At 39.8% G+C, this 25,536-nt stretch overlaps 1 protein-coding gene across 4 annotated transcripts in view; it reads left to right on the top strand.

Moving 5' to 3' along the window:
- Positions 1-376: 376 nt before the first annotated feature.
- The window catches only part of msh3 (mutS homolog 3 (E. coli)), a 56,854-nt gene continuing 31,694 nt past the window's right edge, over positions 377-25,536 (top strand). For 2 of the 4 annotated variants that reach the window (XM_026188804.2, XM_080309343.1), the window contains exons 1-18: positions 377-665; positions 748-865; positions 1,332-1,615; positions 1,706-1,915; positions 2,088-2,204; positions 2,303-2,420; positions 2,518-2,657; positions 3,078-3,244; positions 11,372-11,481; positions 11,649-11,763; positions 12,324-12,408; positions 14,535-14,644; positions 17,787-17,919; positions 19,801-19,988; positions 20,391-20,559; positions 20,785-20,849; positions 24,706-24,822; positions 25,081-25,188. In XM_026188804.2, the coding sequence (XP_026044589.2) occupies positions 516-665; positions 748-865; positions 1,332-1,615; positions 1,706-1,915; positions 2,088-2,204; positions 2,303-2,420; positions 2,518-2,657; positions 3,078-3,244; positions 11,372-11,481; positions 11,649-11,763; positions 12,324-12,408; positions 14,535-14,644; positions 17,787-17,919; positions 19,801-19,988; positions 20,391-20,559; positions 20,785-20,849; positions 24,706-24,822; positions 25,081-25,188 (2,504 nt within the window). In that variant the 5' untranslated portion in view covers positions 377-515. The remainder of the gene's footprint in view (positions 666-747; positions 866-1,331; positions 1,616-1,705; positions 1,916-2,087; positions 2,205-2,302; positions 2,421-2,517; positions 2,658-3,077; positions 3,245-11,371; positions 11,482-11,648; positions 11,764-12,323; positions 12,409-14,534; positions 14,645-17,786; positions 17,920-19,800; positions 19,989-20,390; positions 20,560-20,784; positions 20,850-24,705; positions 24,823-25,080; positions 25,189-25,536) is intronic. The other 2 variants (XM_080309342.1, XM_080309344.1) reach the window with 2 other exon arrangements.

Here is a 25,536-nt window from a genome sequence, read left to right as displayed (position 1 = left end):
CCTTTGTTTTTGTTTGTTTAACATGCATACAATCATTCAAACGATGCACTGCTGACAGACACGTCATTGTTCATATTCGTTACTTGAAATCCGGCCCATGAGAAAAATGAAAAATGTTCAAGAAATACGACAAGTTTTGCAAAAACAACAGTTTACAATTCAGTCTTTTACTTTTTCAGGATGAAATAAACTTGAGATCAACTACAATACACGTTACAGAAGGAGTTCCGGTGATGAAGAGTGTATAATTGTAAGATTTCACAGAGCAGAATGCATTGAGTAGAATATTTGGCGAAACCAGGAGGAGGCAGCAACGCTCCTGGAGCCGCCAACCTCTGCTAACCAAAGAGGAAGAAGAAGGCGCGCGTCATTTACGCGTCTGTGACCTCATCGTATGCGCTGCTATATTTTGAAAAGCTGGACAGCGGCTGTCAAAGCTCTGCACTTTATTGTACAAGCAAATTCATTTTTATGCGACTTGTTATTATGGATCAAATGTAAGCGAACATTAAAGCATGCCAAAGTCTCTGAAAAAGTCCTGCACCACTCAGACCTCCATCAGCAGGTACTTCGGAGGACTGAGCAGCAGCAGCAGCAGCTTTGCCTCCAACAAGCAGCGCGGGATTAACCCAAATCCTGCAGAGCAGCAACTTTCAAGAGGCAACGTGAGTTGAGCTTCACACGCACATATCAGACATGCTTCACTCAATGCTAATTACTGAAGTGCAGTTCATTTTTGTCCTCCAGCAGAAGCTTTCATCTGATGATGAATTGGAATTGCCAAGAAAACGAGTTAAGCCTTCTCCAAAGGACCACCAGGCGGAGGATGTGGAGTGTGAGCCTGCGTCCTGTCAGGGCATTAAAGGTGAGTGTTGACTTCAGACAGAAAAATATGCCATGATCTTCTAAACCCTCAATAAAGTCACTTATATCTGTCCAGTGCCCAGCAGCATCACAGTTCTCCAAACAACATGTGCACTGGTATAGATTGTGATGAGATAACTCTGCCCATAACGCATTTGTTTGGCCTCCAGTGCTACCCCTCGATGCACTAGTAGATGCACTTACGGTAAAATTTTAAAAATCCTTGGTGACTTCCTTCTTAAGTTACTGCATTCACAATATTTTCAGAAAGATTGAGGTAACCGAGATTTGAACTTGTCCAACATTTTTAGTAGAAGCACGTGTGCTATGAATATCAGAATCCTACCTCGCCTCATACTCGTGTTATTGCATTCACAAATCCATTCACAAATCCAGCCTCTTACAGCTGAGGGGTAAAAAGTGAAGTTGTTGTTGATGTGACTGTAGTACTTGTCTTCTCTCTTCAGACACAAAGCTGACGCTGAGCCGAAAAGCAGGCAGCCTGTGCTCCTCCACATTGGAGAAGCTGAAAGGCTTCACCTGCGGGGCTGAGCCCAGTGTCGTCAGCAGCATCACCCGGGAAGAAACAGAGATGGCTGATGCAGGTCAGGAAAGCAGTGATTGGTCTCCTCGTTGTGCTACAGGTCAACCTGAAACTACACACAGACTGCAGCATGCAGAAAGGGAGCATGAAGGTGAAGAGGAGGATGATAAAGAAAAGGCAGATCTGGGGTTGGCTGCTGCAAAACAGGTGTGCAAAAAGTAAAGTACCTGATAACACTGAAAAAGCAAGTGTGACTTTTTACATCGTAACAGATTTGATGTATTTTTATTTCTGCAGGGAGTTCACTTCTCTCAGTTTGCCAAGACAGGAGGAGGAAAGTGTGCAGAGCTGGGTCCTCCATTGGACTGTAGCACCTCCTCCAGGCGTTCAAAGAGCATTTTCACCCCCCTTGAACAGCAGGTGATCCAGCTGAAACAGCAGCATAAGGATGCTTTGTTGGCTGTGGAGTGTGGTTACAAGTACAGGTTCTTTGGAGAGGATGCAGAGGTGAGAACTAAAAAGCAGATGTGTTAGTGATGCATTTAGAGGGAGTTTAAATTTAAACTGTATAAAATATAAAAGACATATGTTTTAGATGATTCTCTTCTTTCAACACAGTGGCTCTCAGCACCTGATTTGTGTTTCACTGATCGCTGAAGGACGTTTTGTTTGTGAACAGATTGCTGCAAAGGAGCTGAACATCGTCTGTCATCTGGATCATAACTTCATGACGTGCAGCATCCCCACACACCGCCTGTTTGTTCATGTCAGACGGCTGGTGTCTCACGGACACAAGGTTTCTGGTTTATCTTTGACTTTATATGATTACTGTTTACTAATTGCAAGCAGTTTAGGCTCATGCTCTGCTGGCTTTTTTAATGTTTTAATTTATAGGTCGGAGTAGTTAAACAGACAGAAACATCTGCGATCAAAGCGTCAGGGGCCAACAGAAATACTCTGTTCACTCGTCAGCTCAGCGCCCTGTACACCAAGTCCACTTTGGTGGGAGAGGGTATCCTTATAGATGATGAATGTGTGCATGTGTTCTCAAACAACTTTTTATTGTCACTCTTTGTTTGAAACAGTTTCCTTGACAGTTTTTTTAAAAGATGTAAATCCGGTCTGCAGACTCGGGGATGTGGAGGAGGGGGGCTGTGATGATGTTGTGTCGGACCCTCCCGACAGTTTCCTGCTTTGTATTAGTGAGAATTGGGACAAACTGAAGAAGCAGCTCACTGTAGGCCTTGTGGTGAGTTTCATAAGTCAATCCATAAATCCCACCTGGCCATTAGGCTGATTGTTCTTCAGGTATTCTGTGTATAAGAGATGAAAATCAAAAATTTAATTTAAAAGTAGGGTTACCCCTTGGCTTTTTGTTCAACACATATTAGGGGACTGTTGTGTATTATTTTAAAATAATTTAATGTTCACTGTTCAGTTTCTTTGCATGCTGATAGTGTAATAACACCACACACTCACTTGTAGTGAAGAAGAAATTGTAAAGAAATTAAATCTTGATTAATAGCTCACTTAAGACAAAAAGTTACTTTAATAAAATTTGAACATGCTTTGCCATTTTTCAGTTTATACAGTGTATAACTGTCAACTTGGAGCTGTAGCTGCACATCTTTGACATCATCTGATTCACAGCATGTGTTTGTGTCTGCAGGCAGTTCAGCCCAGCACCGGCGACGTGCTTCTGGACTGTTTTCCTGACGGTCCCTCTCGCTCTGAGCTGGAATGCCGTGTCCTTAAAATCAATCCTGTCGAAATCCTGGTGCCCTCTGACCTCTCAGAGCAAACCGAGAGACTCCTGCACAGCATTACGAATGCAAGGTAATATGCTGGGAAGACACTAGAGGGCAATATATACCAATTTATTACTAAAACGTGCTGAAGCGCTGAGCTTATGTATGTGTTTACAAAGCTGTATCTGTTTGTGAGTTTGGTGTATTTCATTCTGCAGAATTAGGTTTAGGTTTCCCCGGGCAGGCAGACGGTTGTTTTATTTGAAACTCCTCAGGCTCAGTCTGGATGAGGAAATCAATGTCGGCTTGGTTCTCAGCACTCTGGATTTCACTGCAGGGATAAACAGGATCCAGCCGAGCCTTCTGTATTTTAAAAGATCATAGACATCATATGTCCCAATAAATGGTCATTTTATATCACTAGTTTTATTAAAAGAAAAAGACAGCAGTTACACACCTGCCTAGGGCTGCTCGATTATGGCAAAAATGATAATCACGATTATTTTCACTGAAATTGAGATCACGATTATTTGACGATGTTTATTTAACCCTTTAAGACCTACTATAGAACCAAGTCCACCAGAGCTTATATTATTTTTTTTACATGCTGTAGTGCCATTTGTGGGAGCATTTCAAGTTGCTATACATCAATACAACTGTTATAGCCCATATTTTAATAATATGTATGCATTAAGTGCATAGTAATTACATAAATTGCAAAAAAGTGCAATAAACTACAAAAAAAATTGAAAATCGCTTTTGTTTTGTTTACATATATTTCTACTTGGAGAAGTTTAAGAGGTTTATCCCTCAAAACTTTAAATACAATAAAGTTGCAAAAAATAGTTTACAACAACAGGAAATTTATTTTGAGTGTCTTCATGGTTTTATTTTGGAGATACAGCAATTTTTATATACTGCAGGAAAAACAAAAAACAATCCTATGATGCAAATTTGCAAAGAAAACAGCATGTGCATCATTTCACTGTGGGAAGTGTTACGAACAGCTGATAGGAACGGCAAAGCGTGTTTCTGGAATATTATGCTTTTGTTCCTGCAAGCGCTTTTTATGCAGTTTTTGCAAAGCTATATGTGGAACGAAACCGTGACCGAGGACAAGCTGATGGCATCAGATGTAAGTACAACTCCTCCGGTTTCATATGCAAAACAAATTATTGTGCTAGCTTACACGGTTCAGGTTCTACAGGGATTTAAAAATAGTTACGCAAAACGGAGCGTGCTGCTCTGACCGGCTTTAAAGGGTTAACAATGACTTTAAAAAAATAATATAAAATAGTGTGCAACACCACTGAAGTTTTTTTTTTTTTAAACTCTCTTTTCAACCAACGGCAGTCACTCTCCAAATAACTTCTGCTTAGCTTTCCGAGCTTCCCTCGGGTCCTCTTAACCAGCGGTCTCCAACCTTTTTTGCGCCACGGACCGGTTTATGCCCGACAATATTTTCACGGACCGGCCTTTAAGGTGTCGCGGATAAATTAGGGAGGGGCTAATAATCGGCTCAGTCATTTTTAATGATCGTTGAAAGCCCAGATCGTAATCGTGATTAAAATTCGATTAATTGAGCAGCCCTACACCTGCCTACACATATTTAAAGTTCTTCCTCCAGTTCAGTCGTTTAAAAGATCAAGTTTCATAATGTGTTTTTTAATGGATTTTTTGTGTGTGTATAACTAACATGAGGCTTTGATGGTTGTAATCAGTTTAAACAAGTGCTTTACAGTTTTCCCTTTTCTCATTGGTAGGTTGGCTTCTTGTGAGATCAACACAATTTGGACTTTTCATCCACCAGAATTTAGTAGAAAAATACTCTTATAGACACATAAAGACCAACTTGAAACAGATGAAGACCCAAGTTAGCCTCAGAAAAGTTAACAGCATCAGGTTCGATTATTCCAGCGATTAGCTCATAAGGAGCATCAGAATGTATTGAAGGTCTTGAGCTTCTCTTGAAAGCCTTAATTTATTGTCTGCAGGCTCTTGTATGAATCACAAGAACAAAAAAAGGAAAACTGAGTACATTTGTCCTTTTATTAATTGGCAGACCAACAGCACAAGCAGCAACGGTGACGCTGAGCTGAATGTAATCCATCAACCTGTTGCCTCCCATTGCGCTGCCATTCGACTCCTCTTTGCTGACAGTCTGGAGCCAGCATGTTCACACCAGTGGGGAGGAGATCCTCTGGAGGGAGCTTGTGATTGCATTATGCTGTGAAAATGAAACGAGATAGTGGGAGGGAGTGGAGTGGATTAGATTAGCAGAGGATGATTGGATAAATGGGAGAAATTTCTGCTACTTTCTTTTGTCTGACTCCTTGGCTGGGCAGATTTCTCATTACCTACTCTTTTATAATGCTAGAGACAATTTTCCTTCCTTTTTCACCACCCTCAGCTTGAATTTAATTCTAGACAATTTAGTTAATCTGTATTAATTTCTCTCTATTTCTCTTGGCTTCCTTTTTTCAGATGTCCATGTTGAGTGATTATAGTGAGACGGGCCTGTAAAGGCCAATTCAATTATTGTGTTTGAACAGCTCTGCTGTCTGGCAGTGTGTTTATCAGAGACAAGGCTCTTCTCAATTTTCAACTTATGACATAAAAGTAGAGTGCAGCTTTGTCTGTTAAGATAAGACAGATTTATTTCATTTAATGCATTTTTCTTCACTATCAATACTTCTCAGCCCATCACAGCTTTGCTTTTGACAAGTTCTCCAGTATATTCTTCTTTGCAGTTAATTGTGTCAGTTAAATTCATTAGACCAGAATAATTATACATAAATGCATAATTGATATTTTGATTATATCATGTTGCGGTTACAGTAAATACAGTAAAATACTAAGGCAAGGCCCACACTGGTGAGCAAGTTTAACTGGGTTTTCTTGGTGACAGTGTGTGTCTCTGGGGTGGGCTGATGAGATGGAACCCCTGGCAACAGGATTTGTGTCTATAGAGCGGCTGATAATGAGTCCCTTTGAGGTTGGTTGTAGCTAGGTGAAGTATTAGCTTGCTTTATTCACGCAGAGCCTAAAGTCATGAGTCATGAGTCTGGATCAGAGCAGTGACGCTGATTGAAGCGGCTAAAATGCTCAATGTCAGACGAGCATAAATGTTCTCACTATTTGAAAGATTTTAAGTTTAAGTGCTTGGCTGCTGGTAAGATCACAGTCATGTTTTAGAAGGGGTCCAAACAAGCAGACGTACACTGTGCATTTTTAAAAGTGTGTATGTCCATTTCAGTGGCTGCTCTCAGAGCTTTGGATTCACTTTGCAGTAATAGATTCTAGAGATGTACCGATCCGATATTACGTATCGGTCCGATACTGACGTAAATCACTGGCTCGGATATCGGAGAGAAATAAGAAATGTAATCCGATCTATTAAATATCAAAAAAGCACCTCACAAAATTTGTAGCCTGGGTACCAAACCGGCATTTTATCTCCGAGGAAGTTATCCCAGAGAGAAGTAAAGCAAGTGTGTAAGTTCATCTCTGAATGTTTGTAAAGCATTCCCGCATTAAGCTTAACAACTATTATATGGAGCGACTGCCTCTTCTCTCTCCCTCCCTCTCCTGCTGCTACTGCAATCATGAAACTGCTTAATGATCAGCTGATCGGCTTTTCTGTCGCGAGTCTGTCTCTCTTCTTTGTTTTTGGATCACTTTGCACCAGAAAGAGGAAACCAGCGGCTGAACAACAGCAGAACGTTTAAGCTTGATAAGCTGTTGTTAGATTTTTTATTTAATATTACTTTCTACACCAGGATCTTTTTCTATGTAGCTGACGGCTGGCAACTGTGCAGGGGCGGATCTAGCAAAGTTTAGCCAGGGGGGCCAATAGGGCATGAACGGGGAAAAGGGGGCACAAAGACATACTTTTCTTTCTTATTATCATTTAAAATGTCTAGCTTTTAATAAATAATTATCTGAATCGTACATCCAAAGTTTTAATCTTATGTAAAATGTATAGAAGTCCATTACTGCATAGGTTTAAGTTTATTAGACTGATCAGTATTGCTATTACTATGAAATATTTTGGGTGCAGTGTATTTTTTACATACAGGTATAACAGAATAGCTTTAGTATTGTTGTTTATTTAAACTTGAGTATGAACTTATACAAAATGCAGCAAGATATCAAAAGTTTTATTGATTAAAAAACACACTATATCGGATTCATATCGGTATCGGCAGATATTCCAAATTTATGATATCGGTATCGGACATAAAAAAGTGGTATCGTGCCATCTCTAATAAGATACTAATCTGAAAACTTTAATCTGCATGCTATGCATTTTAACCTCTGATCTGTTGGTTGTAACCTTCTGCTTTTCTGATTTTCATTGATTTTTCACCATCACTGCAAACTTGGCATTACCACAAGGCATATTTTACCAGTTTTTTGCTGTGGTGTCAGGATGGTTTTGATGACTTTGTTAGGTTTTCCTCCGTAGTGTCAGAGTTGGGATTTCAAACCCTAACTCTTTTTGTCTGCGTGAAGTGTCTTTAGGAAAGATGCTAAACCCCAGGCTGCCCCTTATGCTGCCAGTGGGGTGTGCTTGAGAAGTGTCCATTTACCATCTGCTGCTATTATATGCTGCTTACACAATACTGTGCAAGTTGTAGTCCCAGTATCAAAAGTAGCATTTTTTTTCTCGTACAGTACATAAACAGGGTTTTCTGTGAGCTGATGGTACCTACAGTATAATTTGTCTACACTAGTGGCTCTACAAACAGCAGTGTAATTTTGACCTGGAATATTTCAGGATTATTGGATATTTTATGATGAAACCCTAATATAATCTTTCACACCCCAGAAGATCAGTCCTAAAGACTCTGATGATCTGTTAACCTTTTAGCCAGGAGCCCATAATCAGAATCAGAATCAGAATCAGAATACTTTATTGATCCCTGGGGGAAATTATTTTTTGTTACAGTGCTCCATTTTAAACCAACATTAAGACAAGACAGACAATACGCTAACTAAGAATAGTACAATATATACATAAATATACATACATACATACATAAGTCACTTATAAATAAATATTTGGAAAAGAAACATGTGTAGTTGTAGCAGCAAACAGTGTGTTAAGTGGATGCGTTGTACAGGGAGATGGCCACAGGCAGGAATGATTTCCTGTGTCGTTCAGTGGTGCTTTTCGGTAATCTCAGTCTCTCACTGAACGAGCTCCTGTGACTGACCAGCATGTCATGGAGTGGGTGGGAGGTGTTATCCAACATTCTCTTTATCTTGGACAGCATCCGCCTCTCCGACACCACCTTGAGGGAGTCCAGCTCCATCCCCACAACATTGCTGGCCTTACGGATCAGTTTATTAAGTCTGTTGGCATCTGCGACCCTTGATTTTTGGTGTTTTTGAGTTAAATTCCTCAACAACTGTGCATTGTTAATACACCAGTAGACTAAATCTAAACAAAGTTACCAGATCTAAAGAGTGTAGCCAATGTGGAAGTGCTTTACACCTCAATTCTTTCTAATGGCCAGCAGGGAGTGACTTCTCCAGTTGAATAGTTAACAGTTTAGTTTCTTGTGCCCTATGTTGACACTTTCCTGACGTGTTTTAGCTATGATCTCAATCAACAGGGTTTGCTGCTAGCCAGCTGCTAATGTTTCAGTTGTTATGCCCATCTTTTATATACAGTCTCTGTATGACACACAGATATTCATAGTCCCTCAGATAATGAATCATAATCACTTCAATGATTTTCTGACCTTTTCTTTTGCACTATAACCACATCAAAATGTTAACTAGTTTAGTAAATGAGTTTTTTACGTTGTTGACCTGGTTTAAAAATAATAGAATGTTGACGTTTTTTCAACTATATATCAACCTCAGAACGTTATTATTTACACTTTTGGCATAGGGGTATCAAGCCTATTTTAATTCGTGCACCACATCCAAGAGATACATTATGAAAATGGTCATATTTATGGATTCATCCACAAATATATGTTAACAGCCTAACATATTTTAAGATAAAAAGTGCAGTTTCGGTAATATATCATTGTTTTCCATATTCACTCAGACTTTTATTGTTACAAAGAAAAGTTGCTGTTGTAAATGAAAGAAACTGCTCTGTTTGTATGGCTTTTAGCTTTAACACTCTTGTTCAGATGTGGTAACACACATAGTTAATGACTTTACCCATAAGAACTGGCAATAATGCTTATGAAATTACCAGTTTGGACAACCACTCTTTAGCAGATTTATTCTTTACAACTTGGGACACAAAACTTATAAATACAGCCATCTTTATCTGCACACATTTTCATTTGAGCCCATGCAGCAGACTCTACTGGCACCTTCAGGCTGTATATTTGACATCCTTTGTTTAGTTCAAAATGATAAGAGCTGCTGTGCTGGCTGCAGACTCTTTCTATTGTTTAGATGAAATGAAATCCGATCCAATCAAAGCTCTCTGTAATTTAGATATCAGCTGAGTCGAGACGAGTTATGAAGAAGTCAAACCCCCAGTTGTTTGTTTCTTTAGTTTCCTACAACCCATCTTCACCTTGGTGGGTCCTGTTAGGGATTCTGCAGAGATGCAACGCTGCACTCTCATCCGAATCGATACCTGCAGTTGTCGCTTTTCTTGTAAATCTCAAAATATTTTTTGATTTAAAAAAAAAAAAAGGTTAAGGCTGTGAGTTGTACATTATGTCGTCTATTGATCATTTTACATAATTCTTACTCCCAGTCCAAACAGTAGCTGAAGTGAAATATGATGAAGTAAGTAAGTGTGTGTGTGTGTGTGTGTGTGTGTGTATGTGTGGGCATTAGTCCAGAGCCACGTGTTTGCCTTGGTTGCCCTGGCAACAACTGTGCAGACAAAGTAACAGAGTCCTTGAAAGCAGCAGTGCCAAAAGAGTGAATATAGCAAAACGGAGATCCTCCGACGGATCTCCGTTTTGCATCGAGGAAATGCAGTGAAAATGTGTTCAGGTGTGTGTGACTGAGGTTTGCATTTCTGTGTATAGACTCTAGTTAAACAAAAGGATGGCTGGAACATGCAGTCCAGCTATGTGAATGTTTTTCTCTCAGAGGAAGATGTTCTTGAAGTCTTGAGCCTCCTTGTATTTCTTTATACTTTTCCAAAGAGCCAGACTTTCTTATAATTTATTAAAGTGGTCTTGAGCTATAGTTCTCCAGCCTCTCTGAAGGGCTTTCAAAGTTTTTCTTTGGACTTGACTTTCTCTCATTTTCAAATTAGTTCTTGAAGTTGACCATTTTCAGGGAATGTTTTTCTTGATTGTTCAGCCACTTAACACCAACTAATGACTCAAAAGCAAAAATTAAAGTCACCAAACTCGATGGATGAAACAGTTGTGCCTACGCATAACAATATACCGAAGAACCTTTTTGACCCTTCAGCTGATCCATCTACTATTGACTGGAATCGTCATCATAAATGGGCTCAATGGCTGTTAAGGAGCCATTCTTAAAGAAGGGAATTAGGGAGAAAAGGCTGAGCTATGCCAAATTATAGAAGGACTGGACTTACAACTACTGCAACAGGTCTTATGAACCCAAATCTTCATCGATATGCACAGAGATGGCAAAGAGAGACATGTAACAATTAGTGTCTGCAGCAAACTGTAAAACACGGTGGAGGTGTGGTTTAGGGATGCATTTCAACCAGTAGTGCTGGGAATCTTGTCAAAATTGTTGACATATATGGACAGAAAAACACACAATTGAACAGTATCAGTCTGGGATTGGCCTCCCCAGAGTTCTACTTCATTAGTAAACAGTGATTATCTCAAAATAGAGCAAAACAAAGGGCAGCTAGCATCCAAAGAAAAGCTTTGAATCTCCTTTGAGAAGCTTGGAGAACGATTCCTGAAGACTGCTTAAAGAAATTACACGCAAGCTTGCCTTAGAGAGCTCAGGCTATGTTGAAGAATAAAGGGGGTTCATACCAAATATTGAATTTCAACCTCATAATTGTTTAGACTTTGTGTACTGTGTTTCCATTTATGTTTGTACCTGTATCAATAAATCACTGCCCGTGTTTCTCATTTCTTAAGAGAAATGTTAAGAAATAATAGTAGTTCAAGACTGTTGCACACAGTATTGTATATATTCTTTATCTCTGTATCTGTACAGTCACTAATCTCTGATATTAATGCTGTTGTGTTGTTATAAATAAATAAAGTTTGTGATTGTTTTCCTTCAGCGCTCAGGCTGACGACAGAGTCAGAGTAGAGAGGAGGGACAGCGCTGAGTTTGAGTTTGCCTCGGCAATGAACACAGTCACCTCGTTCTACTGTCACATCCAGGCGAAAGGTGTGTATGCTTGTGTCACTGCAACGCTTTTATTTTTCCTGTTACACTATGATCGCCTCAGTTACTCACATCCTGTCATTGAGAGCACAGTAGATGTGTCTGAGGAGTGGGCTCATGACTCATGGCTGTGTGTTGATGTTGCATGTTTTTATGTGTGTGTCCTCCAGGCTCTCGCTCTCTGTCGAGCGTCGCGTCCCTGGAGAGCCCAGTGATCAGCTGTCTGGGGCCGCTCATCCAGTACCTTCAAGAATTCAACTTGGAGCGAGTTCTTAGAAGTGAAAGGTACATGAAAACAAACATTCAGCAACATAGCCTGCGACTGTATTCATCCATTGTTTCCACTGAGCAGACAAAAATATAATTTTCAGGTTTTAAAATTCTGTTATCAATAGTTTTTTGTAGTTTTAAAGCAAAAATTCTTAAGCTAACATTCGTTGGTTTCCATTTTGCCAGCTTTGGTTCTTTTCTTCGACTTTCGACCAATCAAGACAAGATATTTGGATATGTCACTGTAGAATCTGGGAACGTGTTGTGGATATTTTTTTTGGTTCTGTTCTTTGACATTTCAGATAGATACTGAAAGATCAATCGATACATTAATCTATACTGAAAATGATTGTTATTTCCTTCCCTGGTTCTGGCATTTCCTAGGGATTAACAGGTTACGTGTAACAAAAAGAATGACAGTATTGTTTTATTTTAAATCTTATTTTACATTTGATGTGAACACCAGTGTTTATACGCCAGGAAAGGGAAAATAATATCTTGTATTACTTTAATCCCTGTAATAGAAACAAAATGTCATCATGCTATATTTTTATATGAGTTTGTACTTCCTGCAGCTCCTTCCGGCGTCTGACCTGCGAGTCGGAGATTATGACTCTGAGCGCTGGCACTCTCCGAAATCTAGAAATACTCAACAATCAGGTAAATATTCACATCTGAGCTGGAAGTCTTCACCACTGATTAAACATAACAAAGGGTGATGGCTGTCTCTATGATAAATGGTCTGCACTGCACCGTACAGTATAGTCCTCTGGTGTGTAGTAATCGGTAAACGGAAACATCTGCACCAGATTTTCGTCTGGCAGGTTCAGCTATTTGAATCGCATTGGCCATCAGCATTACACAGCGTGTAAACGTTTCCCTTTCAAAGCAATGTTGTTGGTAGTATATTTTAAAATGTTTTGATCAAACCTTTACATTGTTAGCTTAGTAATCGCATTGCAATTGGCTATCATTACACCAGGCAAAGTCAAAATTTGAAACTTGTGTGTCTTTTGCTTTGACGCTCCATTTAAATCAGTCTGTAGTTGTTATGTCTGCTGTGCAAGTTTGACTCACAACCAAGCCTCAACACCACTGCTATAGCTATTGAATAACAATACACTGCTCAAAAAGGAGCTGTAGGAACTGCCAGCATAGTCTCAGCACATGAGGCAGGGTGTTGTAAGGCCCCAGGATTTAACCCGGGACCTACTGCACCAACATAAAGTCTGACAATGGGGCCAAGGATTTCACACTGAAACTTAATGGCTGTTAGGATACCATTGCTTAACCTGTAGAAGTCTGTGTCCCTCCATGGACATGACCAGCACTGACCTATCACCGGTCATCCTGAGCGATGTTATAACATTTACCACAGCTTCTCAATACCAATCGGGTTCCACGGTGCTGGGCAGTGAGTCACTCCCCCATTCTCTTGAGATTGTGCTGTGAGACACAGCAGACCTTCTGGCAATGACATGTATTGAAATTTAATTGACTTGATGCTACACACTTAAAATGTTTTTTTTTTATACTTTTCTTAAACAACAAGATGTGATGAACATTTCCTGGATTTGGCTCATGAAACAAAAACTATACCTGATTTAAATTTGATCAATCATTGTCCCATTGTCTGACTGGAACTACTGGTCTTTTTAGATTGGTGCTTACAAATCCTGTTTTGTCGCCTTGCTTTTGCCTGATTTTCATTTAAGAGAAATTGAGGTGAGGTCTAGATTGTGGTGATTGGTAAAAATAAAAAATCAATTTCCTGTGTGCGGGTGCATGATAGCTCTCCAAAGGAATAGACTTCACTGAATCCTATTGCTCACCAAATGGTACAATATTGACAGTCTAACCAATGAATATGGGGGTTGTAGGAGCAAACTTAGCAAGTTCAGAGGATGCTTTGTCTGTGCTTGAACCCTTTTTGATTGAAAACCTCTAAAAACTGGTCTGTTTTAGAGACCCAGCTATGATCTTTCAAATGAAAGGAAGACCACTTGAAAAAGCACCCCCCCCCCCCAACACACACACACACACACACACACACACACACACACACACACACACACACACACACACACAAAAACAAAAAACAACAAAAAAGAAAAAAATAAACGGATCTTTGCTGTTCACTCAAGTTTGAGATCCAAGGTGTAACTGCAAGTGGAAGTTGATATAAGAACTCAAACCAGCGTTCCTCCCTGTCCAGGATGTGTACATCCTCATCATTGAAAGAGTGTCCACTGGCCTGTAGGTGTAAATAGACTGTGGAGTCCTGGCCTGAAGAGTTAGCTCTTCTGTGTTGCTTTACTTGAATCAACCTTTTTGTTACTCTGAGCTTTAATCACAGCTGCACATGGTCATCTGGCAGGTGTGTTGATACGTCCCAGATTTAACGACTGAAAAATCTTTTTAAGGCTATTGAGATTGTTGTTAGAAAATTAAAGATCTACAGTCAGTTATAGTTACACAAACTGCAAAAAAAAATGAATGGATAGTTAAGTTGAACTGACATTTCAGCCATAACAAAAAGTCTCGTTCGGTTTACTTGTGTGTGGGTGACGACTCAAAGGTTCAGCTTGACTCTGCTGCTACGGCATTTGCGTCACGTGTCACATATGGAGTTCAAGATCAGCTCAAGCCTCCTACCATGTCTGCTAGTGGCTTACACCATTTGTTCACCTCATATTTCCTTCTCCTTACTATTTTTTTTTCTTAGAATATGTTGGCAACCATTAACGTACATTTAAGCTTTTTTATGTGTGCTCTTTCCATCACAGACAGATGGTAGTGTGAAAGGAAGTCTGTTGTGGGTGTTGGACCACACTCGCACTCCGTTTGGAAGGAGACTAATGAGGAAGTGGGTGAGCCAGCCCCTTACAGACCTGCAGTGAGTATAGAATACACTCTGACACGTGATGGAGCATGATTGTCAATACCGATTCAGCTTCAGTGTCCGTTCTTATCATTTAGTTTTTCAGTGCTTCAAACTTTATTTCCATGCAGCTTGGTCTGCGTTGTGAGGCTCTCTGGATCACAGAACCACAGTGAAGGACTCTGAGGCAGCACTAATGCCACTTTCATGTCACATGTGATAACTGGCTCATATTAGAACGATGCCTGTGATAATCATTTTCAGGCACTGTGGCTCAGTGGTTAATACTGTTGCCACACACCAAGAGGGGTCACAGGCTTCACATTTCTCCAATTGTTCTGTGTGTTTCCTCCAGTAGCTCCAGTTTATCCTGCCATCAGACACATGCTGGGTTAATTTTTCTGTCTCTGTGTCTCTGGCCAGGACACAGGCTTACAGCTAGAATCGGTCCCTGGGCATTGCACACAGGCTGCTCACTGTTTCACTTATTAGGATGGGTTAAATGCTGGCAGTAAATTTCCTTATTGGATTTAACAAAGAATGATATATAATAGTATGTAATCATCTCAGAAGTTTGGTTTTAATTACCTGACATGAGATAGATGTGAGATTTTCAGGCACATTTGCATCTCCCCCCCAAAAATATATGATTTTCCTCTTGAGGATTACATGACACATGACGAACGGGTCTTGAATCTTGAATCTCCTGAGCTCTTTCCCCCATTAATGCTACCCTGACATTTAACAACCTCCCATGTACGCTTGATGACGCGTTTTGACACCTCATTGTATATCAATAAAGATTTGGTTTGACAACTATTAGAGTAGTTTCCAGGTTCCAAGAGTCGCTGCACGGGCGGAGACCACCCTCAAACTTCTAATGCACATCCACTTATTTTGTTTTATAAACAAGCCTGAAATATTTTAAAGTATCCATCCATCCATCTATTTGCTTCTGCTTATCCTTTTCAGTCTGTCGCAGGGCTAACACACAGAGACAACCATTCGCGCTCACATTCACTCCCACTTGCAATTTAGATTGATCAATTAACCTATCCCCGCAAACTGCTTTGGATGGTGGGAGGAGGCCGGAGTACCCGGAGGGAACCCATGCAAACATGGGGAGAACATGCAGAAAGACATGACCCCAGTAAGAAAGACTCCGGCCTGATGGAATTGAACTCAGGAGCTTTTTGCTGTGCGGCAACAGTGCTGCCCTATTTTTAAAATAGTTTTGAAAAAAGTGTCAAGGGTTATTCCCAGTAGGTTTTAAAGCTGGTAATAGAGTTAAAAGAGTTAATAGATTGCACTTACTAGGAAATGTCCTCCAGACTCATACGTAAGGAACAGCTGTTGGAGCACCTCAGTGCCAGGACCGGTGTTTGTCAGGAGCATCTGCTCTCACCTTTTGCTGTACTTTTCATTCTGGTGATATAGTGGAGAATGTCTATGCAAGGAAAATGGAATGGCATTTATGGACATTGTGGGCACAACTGGATGATCTCGACTTGGGTGATGACCTGGCCAGATGTAGGCGATAACTGCACACCTGGCATCAACATCAGCAGGAATAGATCTCACTGTCAACAAAGGCAAAATAAAGATCATGAGGATTAGGATGGAGCACACTAGCCCCATCACAGTAGCAGGACAGCTCCTAGAAAAGGTCAATTCCTTCACCTAGCTGGGGTGCATAGTGAACACACAGGGTGGAATGGATGTGTGAGGCAGGCCTTTGTTAATAATATTAATGTTTGCTTGGCGGCCTGCATCCCAGTCCAGGACTCACGACTGTGATGAAAATTATAACCAGCTCCACATTTTCATTTATTTATTTATTTTGAATAAAATAGCTGCTCTCACATATAAATATGTAAGTGTTGTTTGGGAGGATATATGGCAGAGCAGCTGTTTCTCTTTTTAGAGAGACTGTGGTGTGAAAATACATACAAATATGTTTTGGAGGTGACTTCCTTAAATAAAAGCACTGCTGAGGACACACAGCAGTACCTCTCCAGTTCTCTGTAGTGTTTTTAAGTGTGTGAACATTTTCTCTGTGTGTGGCCCTCCCTCTGCCACTGGGCAGGGATTATTGCTGTGGATAGAGCACTGCTTTCAGATTATACAGATAGCTCCTCTAGAGACTTTCAACATGAATAAAACCCAGATTACTCCCAGGTACATTAATTCCAAGATACAGAGCACAGCAGCGCATTGAACAGACACTTGTGGGCATGTGCACGTACACACTCGCACAATAGTGTGATCTGTGATGTCCGATTTATTACATCACTAAGCTTCTTTTGATCTGCTTTTTCAGTCCATTTTTTTCTGGATGCTTACGCTTACAGAAAGGCCTTACTGTGGACTAAAAAGCATTTCATAGAGGACTTTAATATGAGGCTTTTTTCTGCATTTTATAAACAAAACTGTTTCAGTGATTTTCATCATGTCGTTAAATCCATAGCTTTAGTAGTTCACCTGGCCCAAATGCAGAATTTTTCATTTTCCAAATGTTTAAATTTAATAAGCATATCTTAATCTTCTTAGCGTCAACCACATCTACAGAGGTCAAAGGTCTTGTAAGGTCACTGGGGAAATGAAGCTACAAGCAGCTGTACCTTCATGAGTGCTGGTTTGTGCAGTCGAGGGATTTTATTTAGGCCACGTAGATGTCTTCAGCTGAGCGCTCTTCAGTCTTCAGTTATTTAAAGTGACTTTACACGTTAAAGAACTGCGACTGCAGTTCTTGGTGCAGTAGTACAGGTTGCAGTCACAGTGTTAAGTTGGTGATTTGGGTATTGGATTAACGTTTTCTATGAATACTTGTATCTTTTAAACATTTGGTCACCTTTGTTTGCTTTGAATGTTCTTGAAAATTTGACACATTTTTAGACGTAAGGCGCAAGTGTGAATCTACATAGAAACTAATCAGGGACACTTTGGCGCTTATTTGTTTCATGTGTAAATCAACTTTAAGGAAACCCATTTATCTCAATCAGAACTGATTCAGCTTTCCAAATGACACGTTTCTTTTGGTGATGATGAGCCTGATGAGAACATTTACATTTCTTTCAACTCTTTCTTATCCTTGCTATCTTCTTAATTTCTGCAAGTCTTTTCTTTCTTTCTTACCTTTTCTTTCATGAAACTGCAGGTCTATATCCGAGAGGCAGGATGCGGTGCAGGAAATCCTGGAGTCGGACTCGCTGACTCTAAATTCCATTCGATCCCTGCTGTCACGTCTGCCAGACTTGGAGCGAGGCATCTGCAGCATATATCACAAAAAGGTAAAAGAACACAAATAAATAACTTGGATAATGTTTATTATATTTTATCACAATTTTTGTGGCATTGTTATTGAATCCTGTAGGATACGAGAACAGGCGGGTTTAATAAATGGATGATAGTTTTAAAATTAGCATCGTTAAATAATCATCTTTATATTGAACAAGACAACTCGGATCATAATTTTTGCAATAATCCTCCAGCTCTAACAGCAGGGGGACAACATTTGTGAAATAATTCCTCTCGTTGGTTTGCATAGAAATGAAAGGCAAGAAGATTTTCTTCTTTCTTTCACTGACATTTTCTCTGTTTCTCTCTCTCTTTTTATGGCACGCTTGATTAACAGCAGGGAGCAGCCTCCTGTGTGGCGCTTACCTGATTGTTTGACACAGTCTCATTTCCCATCTGACCCATTTTTGAAATGTCAGAAGGCTTCATCTTCTGTGTGTGTGCGTGTGTGTGTGTGTGTGTGTGTGTGCGTGCGTGTGCGTGCGTGTGTGCGTGCGTGTGTGTGTGTGTGTGTGCGTGCGTGCGTGTGTGCGTGTGTTTGCAATAATGAAAAAAGACACTTTGTTTCTGACCTTGATGTCTTGTTTCATGTTCAGCTTTTGGATTCCTTCATCTGTTGCTGAAAGAAAATGATCAAATGTCATTTAACGCACACATACACTCAAACACCCACGCATACACACACGCAGCAGACACACAGAGGGGCCTTAATTGTCATTTTGCCCATCTGTAGATAAATGGGCCTGTGTGTAATGGCTTGTGTCTCCACGGCTCTACTGACATAATGGGAGAGAGGGCATGCCTGTGGCCTCTAGTAGCTGCCTGTTTGGGTCCATAAAAGAGCAACACGGGGGCAGGAGCATTAAAACTGCAGCATGTGATTAATACCATAAACCACTGTCACTGTGACCTCTCATTAACCCGAGGGTCAAGACTTGGTACTATACAGTAACATTGCTAATGGCAATAGAAGGTCAGTATAATCTACATTATCACTGATTGATTACTCATTAATTCTATTTAGTCTGAAATGATTGGCACTTTTATTTTTAAAGACGCAACACTGATCTTGAAGAAATATAAGAAGTTATTGATTATAGGCTGCTTTGTTTTCTATACTGTGGATTATCAGTGATTCCCAAGACAGCTGCCGTTTGCAGATAATAAAATGTATCATTTGCTTCTTAATAGATGCTAAATAGCACCAGCCAAGTCCTGTATCTACATTTCTATTTTTTTATTGTGTAATACAGCAAATATAGTATGATGCATATTGAAGGGTAGTGTTTTATTTTCTTGATGCTTTGTTGTGAAGACGTGCAGTCGGTGCTGCTTGTAGTGAGTGGTGTTTTCTCACAGCCTTTGGATGTAATATATGACTATTCTTTAAGCTCGGCTGCTGGCCAGCGCGGATAAGATTTAATGATGTAATCTTCCTGCCTTACAGAGTACCCTGATAATACAACACACTTACAAACATGAATATACAGTACTGTGCAAAAGTCTTGAGTCACGAGTGGTTTCTTTATATTTGCTTCCAAAGAGCCAGGCTGGTTTTTTGATAGTGGTCTTGAGTAATAGGTCCCCAGAGTTTCTGAAGGTCTTTTAAATTTTTACTTTGATCACGGGTTGCTTTTTCGCTCATTTTGATTCCAATCCTTAAACCTGACCATTTTATGAAGAATATTTATTAACCCTAACCCCCTAAAGATAGAAAAAAAAAAAACCCCACCCAACTCAAGTGATAAACCAATATTGCATCTATGCAACAAACACAACTTGGCAAAGGACCAATTTGAAATAGTTTTTTAGCCACTTTGGTACATACTTAGTAATGTTTTTGCTTGTTTTGTTTTTTTTGCACATCTTTCCAGTCTTCTACTCAGGAATTTTACCTCATTAGTAGCAGTCTTTCTCGCCTGGGGCTGGAACTGCAGACTTTGCAACCAGCCATGCGTTCCCAGATCAGCTCAGGGCTACTTCGAAGCCTTCTGTTGGACACTCCAGACCAGCTGATTCCAGCCCAAAGCTTCCTAAAGGTGCTCAATGAAAAGGCAGCCAAGTAAGTATCCAGCAGCACAGGTGTGGAACTGACAGAAGCATAATTTAGATTGCTTGATGTGTGTTGGGTTATTATATTTTACTTAAATGCAAAAAATATATATCTGTTAAAGAGAAAATGAATTCTCAACGGTGCAATCAGAAAAACAACACAGCATCATAAAACTGGGCTGACAAATGTAAGATATGGCACAGTGGGAGATGCCTGCTGTCACTCCATAAATGTATGACCAATAGTTGGCATACAGTATGAGAGAGGAAAAGGCCTCCTAGTGTCACATGGATAATTCTTTTCCTCAGTTTTCATCATTGAAAGGTCAAGCTGACCACAGGCTCATCTCTTAGAAAATGCGCTGCGATATATTACCAGTAACAGTCACATTTGGACTGTGTATTTGTGCAGGTCAGGGAACAAGACGGAGCTATTCTCAGATCTGTCTGGATTCCCAGTGCTGCAGGAAAGAATGGAGCAAATCCAAACTGTCCTCCGTGAGATTCAAGACCACCGCAAAGACATCCGTCTGATACTAAAGGCCCCCGCGCTCGAATATACGACTGTTTCTGGACAGGAGGTGTGTGTGTGTGTGTGTGTGTGTGTGTGTGTGTGTGTGTTGCTGGAAGTGAAAGAAAGGTGGGAGGATTGATGGCCATTTGGGTGGAAGACTCAGCAACAGTGATGGTCTGATGTCTGTGTTTTTGTGTCTGGTTGCCAGTTTTAATCAAGAGTGACACATTATTTTCCCTGTCTTCTCTGGTCTTATTTATCAGTTCTCCTCCTCTTTCTCCTCTGCCCTCAGTTTCTGATTGAGGTGAAGAACTCAGGTTCATCCATTGTTCCACCTGAATGGGTCAAAATCAGCAGGTCAGCTCACTCACCTCTGCATTACAAACAACACTTACATGTACTATTTTTTTTTTTAGCATTGATTTTAATATTCATTGTGTGATGTCAAAAATCACATCTGACTTATCTAACTTGGATTGCACAATAGAAATATTGTTGGGCAATTTTTCTAAAATAAATGCTGTAAAAAACTTTTTTTCCCATAGCACATTTAAAACTAAAGCGCATTAGACAAAAAAGAAAAAGAGTAAACAAATAACTAAACAGTGATCAGAAAAGATTGAGAAGGAGACCTTAATGATGAGGGAGTATTTGAATGCTGCACGTCGAAGACATTTGAAGGTGTGAGACCATCTAAGGCTTTAAACACAAACAGTGACACTATTTAATGGATTCTGTGATGCACAGTAGACCAGTGGAAGTCTGCTAACATCTGAGCCAACTGCTGCACTAAATGCAGAAGAGATGATTGACTAACTCCAGTACACAGTGTATTACAATAGTCCAGTTTAGATGTAACATAGGCATGTTTCCCTTAGCTCTATTGAGGAGTTAGCATATTTGAGCTTACTTTTTTTTTTTTTTTTAACTTTAGCACTACTGATTAGAGCCAGACTGATGTATTGATGGGCTCATATTATCTGATGGTATAATGGCCAATAAATGAAAATTTGAAAAGTAAAGAAGAGACGGAAAGCACACTTCAACCATGCTATGAGTGTTGTCGTTGCAAATAACTGCAGCTTCCCTGTTGGCAGTACCACAAACAACAATCAGCTGATTCAAGCAGGGTGTAAACAAAAAATTAAATAATTCAGTTTAAGAAATCAGAGCATTCTGTTTATTTTTGTGTCTTGTCTGGATTTTTAAATGACCAAATATTAGCATTAATCTTTAAAATCCTGGGTCCTGTTTAAGATCTGTTTCATTTACACTCTGCTACAATTTTTTCTTGTTTGTTTGTTTTTCGAGCAGCATATGAATAAGAAAAAAACAAACTGTTGCACTGATTTGCAAAAAGCCCAATTTTAACTAAGAGTAGTGAAAAAATGTGAAATGTTTTGTTTTTTGAAAAATGATGCTTAATTTAACACACTTGTGAAACATTCAGCCTCTCTGGGATGCTCTTTGTAACTTACCATTTGCAAATTAACTAAATTAATTTTGAGTTGGTTCACCGGGTGTGTTTCATTTGTGACCCTCCCCCAAGTCTTTAAAAAACATTTTGCCGGTGTCACATTCAAAATGAGCATTTATTACTAAATACAAATCAAGTTTCTGAGTTTAAACATCTGATATGTTGTATTTTCAGTATGTATTGGGTAATTCATTTATGAAGACTGCTTTTCAGCATGAACATGGCACGGGAAGCCCTGAATCCCTGACCTTTGCCCCCAGAGGCTGAAACATGTGGTAGCCAAAGATTCCTAGATTGTCATATTATAAACCTTTGTCATATTGTAGGTAAGTGGTTTACAAAGACCTCTGGTCCTTCAATGGGTTGCAAGATAAATGTGAGGATTTTCAAAGGTCCTGCAGCTGAATGGATTCTTTAGGGTCTGAACAGACAGATGGGATTGGCAAAAATGAATTTTTTGCTGGAATAATAAAGGTCCGTGGTGTTCAAGAAAGGTAGAGTGGTGGACAGATCAATATTATCAATAGTAAACCTATGAATTTCAGCCATCTGCAGGATGCCATTAACGATCAGCAAAGACCACCTGCAAGGAGCTTAATGGTTATGTAAATGTCATAGTCCTTTACAGAAAGACTCTGAGGGTCCCTTGAAATTCATCAGAGGGGACCGGAAGCTTTTGTAAAGGGGAGAACTGTGCTACTGTGAAATCCCAGACTCTAAAGTCACTGGGGCAGAGATAATAACCAGCGAAGAACAGCAAAAATTGGTTAACAGAGAGTGCTGGATGGAGTGGTATCCAATCAAAGAACAGGCGGGGGAATCTAGCCAAGGCACCAATAAGCAGATCAGCACTAGGGCTTCACAATTCAGTGATCAAAAGCTGAGATGTTAACTGAAGTTACCTCATACTTTTGGGGAATTTTTCTGTGGACTTACAAGACAGAAGAATACATTTTTGAAAGTTTGTGGCCCTTATATATCTTGTGTTAAAACTAACACAGCATTTCTTAAAAGAACGTTAAACCTGAAGGAGAATATCCAGCCATCAGTTTGTCCCTGATGGGATCCACTTGAGTTATGGACAGAAAGAACAGTGATCTGAAACACCTCTGAATGGCTACATTAAAAAAAAAAAAAGATTTTGGAGTAGCTTGTCAAAGTCCGGATTTTAATCTGACTAAGATGCTTTGGCATTTTAATTTATTTATTTAAAAGGGACAGCGTATATTAATAAACATATCACTGTAAATATTCCAGAATTAGCCAGAGGCCTGTTTTTCTCCTGTAGTCCCTGGCAAGTCAAAAACAAACAAAACACCCCATCAGACAAGAACACATAAAATTACAACAATAAAATCCACAGTACAAAGAACAATACAATAAAACAGCGCAGGACAACAAATACATATGAAAGCATACAGATCAAATATGACATATTAGCATAAAATGACTGATCACAGATCTGATTTCTCTGTAGCCATCATTTGAGATGTGTGTGATGAAAGATTGTAAATTCTCTTATTACAGCTGGCATATTATTCCAAATCTCACTACCTTTAACTGTTAACACCTGATTGCTACATATTATATGTCTAAGAGGCCTTTACTAGAGGCTCTGGTTACTCTTAATATTGATATTAAGAGTTAAGAATTCTGATATTCAATTTTAACATTAACAAACTCACCCAATGAGGGTGGAGCAAGTCCATGTTGGTTCTTATAAATAGGACAAGCAAATGTATTCATTTATTTATTTTTTAAATTTCAAACTTAAGCTATTGTATTTTTGAAGTATGAGACGATAATGGGTGGGGAAAAAGCGTTAAGATGTTTCTGCTGGTTCTAAACTAGTAATACTTACCATGGACCAATTAGTGCAACAGTATTCTATATTAAAAAAGATCATAGAGTAGAAAAACCTTATAGCTACATTTACTGGCAGTGATGATCTAATTTGCGTGAAATTGTGCAGGCTGACATTAATGTTTTTAGACCTTAAACAGGCCTTTCCTGCTCAAAAACCCTTCAGTGTGGCTGAATTCAAACAATTCTGCACAGCAAAGTGGGCCAAAATTCCTCCCCAGTGATGCAGTATATTACAAACACTTGATTGCAGATCTTGCCTTCAGGGGTGTCACAACCAGTTTTGGGGTAATTACATTTTGCTACTGGGCCAGGTAGGTTTGGATAGCCTTTTTCAATTAATAAATTAAATCATCATTTAAAAACTGCATTTTGTATTTATTTGATGATCTGAAACATGTGTGACAAGTCTGCCAAGAAAACAAAAAAAAAGAGACCAAGAAAGGGGCAAGTACTTTTTCTCAGCACTGTCGAGCCTCACTGTAGGTTTGTGAAGTTTAGGATTTAGCAGGTGGCCTGCTAACGAATAATATGCGGTAGTATCAAGAGATCTTTCATTACAGTGTTATTACAGTACACAATACATATTGCAACACAAAATTACATTTATTTTCCATGTTTTTGCATTAAGTTTAATCTGGTCATAACCCAAGTAGATATGCAACAAGTTGTCTCTTCGTTTTAAGGGGGCACAGAATTACATACATGGTGTCCAGCAGTTATCAGCACTTGTGTAAAAGTGGTTTTAAATTAATTTCTTTTTAGTATACTACACTCCTCTTATATGCTAAGATCCAGTAGTTTAATTCTTCACTTCAGTCCATTTTTTGCCTTGCCTTCTGTACTTCACGTTTACCCCTGTCTCCTCTGCAGCACCAAGGCAGTCAGCAGGTATCACTCTCCTTTCCTGGTGGACCGCTACAAGAAGCTGCAGCAGCTCCGAGAGCAGCTGATGCTGGACTGCCAGAGGGAGTGGACCAATTTTCTGGAGTATGACAGACACACACACACACACACACACACACACACACACACACACACACACACACACACACACACACACACACACACACACACACACACAAATGCAACTCAGCTGGGAAAAAAATCTGAAAACATGCCAGTCTGTGGTTCAGAGGTATGCCTCCACAGCTCTCAGCCTGCCAGAATTAGTCTGTTTTAGTCAAGTACACCGTCAGTGCTGTCTACTCAGAACACTTCAAAATCTCTTTTTCTCTCTCTCTACAGTCAGTTTGGGGAGCACTACCACACCATGAAAAGGGCTATTAGTCACCTAGCAACCATGGACTGTCTCTTTTCATTGGCTGAGGTGGCTAAACAAGGGGACTATTGCAGGTGATGTCCTCTCACGATGACCATAAATATTGATGCATGTGTTTGTGTATGTAAATTGGGTGTGTGCATGTGTTTTTATGTGTGGGATACACTGTATATGTGTGTGGTTCGGGGTCGTGTCGTGTCCTAAAGTCTCAGACAGGTTGTGTGTGGGTGTGTGCACCCCGCTCAGCAGTGTGCTCTGCCAGAACTCCAACATCTCTCCCACTCACTCACTCTTTGCTTCACACACACACACACACACACACACACACACACACACACACACACACACACACACACACACACACACACACACACCTTTATGCTGTGCTACAAATTTCTGTGTTTCAGGATTGCTTCTTCTCA

The sequence above is a fragment of the Astatotilapia calliptera genome, chromosome 12 (assembly GCF_964374335.1).
Source record: "Astatotilapia calliptera chromosome 12, fAstCal68.1, whole genome shotgun sequence".
NCBI lineage: Eukaryota > Metazoa > Chordata > Actinopteri > Cichliformes > Cichlidae > Astatotilapia > Astatotilapia calliptera.
Note: the sequence above shows the minus strand (reverse complement) of the source record. Positions and strands in the feature narration are given on the sequence as shown.